The sequence below is a fragment of the Pediculus humanus genome, genomic scaffold (assembly GCF_000006295.1).
Source record: "Pediculus humanus corporis 1103172108318 genomic scaffold, whole genome shotgun sequence".
In the NCBI taxonomy this organism is placed as follows: domain Eukaryota; kingdom Metazoa; phylum Arthropoda; class Insecta; order Psocodea; family Pediculidae; genus Pediculus; species Pediculus humanus.
In genome coordinates, this window is record NW_002987887.1 from 1246667 (window position 1) to 1248078 (window position 1412).

Consider the following 1412-nt stretch of genomic DNA (forward strand, 5'->3'; position numbering starts at 1 on the left):
ACATAATTAAAAACAAAACGTTCTCATCATCATAATCTCTTTTTGAAAACAGGAAAAAGCAGAAGACAATTTTTTGCTGATTTATTTATTTATTTATTATTACGTATTTCGATTCAGGTAGAGAAACGAAAACGGTACTTAATTGTCCGAATCCTGTCGCAAAATATTGCTACTATTGCAAAACAGTCGTTTGGACGAAAATAAAATATTATCCCACGTTGAAAACGAGAATTATCGCCATGGGACTATCATTTTGTTTGTAAGCAATAAAAAAAAAGCAAAGCAAAATGGCGTTCGACGTTCGACGTTCGCGTGTCGAATAAGATTTTTTTTTTGTTTTTTAAAACGTTTACAGATTGTGTTGGGTTCCGTTTTTCTGTCATTGGAAATCCGAAGTCGATCATCATTGCAGTTTTTGCAATAGTTATTTGGGTACCTACGATCCCATACTCGAACAATGTTTTTTCGACGGATTGAATGGTATTCGTAATAATAATAATGATAATGATGATGATGGTAACGTGACGGCGGTGGATGAAAAACAAAAAGAAGATGTCAAACAACCGCAAAAAAAATATAGAGAAGTTGGTAGGAGGTGCGGGGAATACGGTGAAAAAATCAGTAGGAGAGAAGATTTAATAAGGGAATGCGGTAAATATGCTTGAAGAACAGTGGAAGAAACAACAGTGGAAGAAACAACAGTGGAAGAAGCAACAGTGGAAGTAGCAAGAGTGGAAGAAGAAAGACTGGCAGAAACAACAATGAAAGAAACAGCAGTGGCAGAAACAACAGTGATAAAAGCAAATGTGGCAGAAGTAACAGTGGAAGGAGCAACAGTGGCAGAAACAACAGTGGAAGGAGCAACAGTGGCAGAAACAACAGTGGAAGGAGCAACAGTGGCAGAAGCTGAAGCAAATAGTTAACTCCTGTCGTATGTCAGTTATTGTAAACAAAAAAAAAAAAAAAATATATGCGTATATATTTTTCGTCAGACTTGTATTTAATACTCGAAAAAATAGTTTTACAAAAAAAAAAACCGAAAACAAAATGGCGGCAGGTTACACGAGCATCCGAATAGGAAATTTACAAAAAAATAAATAAATAAATAAAAAAGATTCACAAAAACGTAGAGATCGATGATAGTGAGTGCGTAAGTGCGTGCGATATAATTTTAGTTATTATTATTATTATTAAAACGTATTCTCGAATCGATATCGATTGAGTAACGACGATTAAAATATTTTGGCGCGAAAATTAACTTCCTAGTTTAAAATATTTGTAAAAAAAAAAAAAAAAAAAAAAAAATTGAATAATTTGTGACGTGTTTGTTCGTTCGTTTGTTTGTTTGTTTTTTGAATTTCGATCGGGCTTTAAATTTCTCTTTTTTTTTTTTTTTTTGTTTTTTGTTTTGA

The 1412-nt window shown here is 32.9% G+C and overlaps 1 protein-coding gene across 1 annotated transcript in view; it reads left to right on the top strand.

Annotated features, from left to right (window-relative positions):
- Phum_PHUM603960 (uncharacterized protein) overlaps positions 1–923 on the top strand; it is a gene marked incomplete at both ends in the record, with an annotated part of 4101 nt that extends 3178 nt beyond the window's left edge. The window contains 3 exons of the mRNA XM_002432849.1: positions 118–259; positions 356–651; positions 673–923. Coding sequence (XP_002432894.1) covers positions 118–259; positions 356–651; positions 673–923 — 689 coding nt within the window. The remainder of the gene's footprint in view (positions 1–117; positions 260–355; positions 652–672) is intronic.
- Positions 924–1412: the final 489 nt, after the last annotated feature.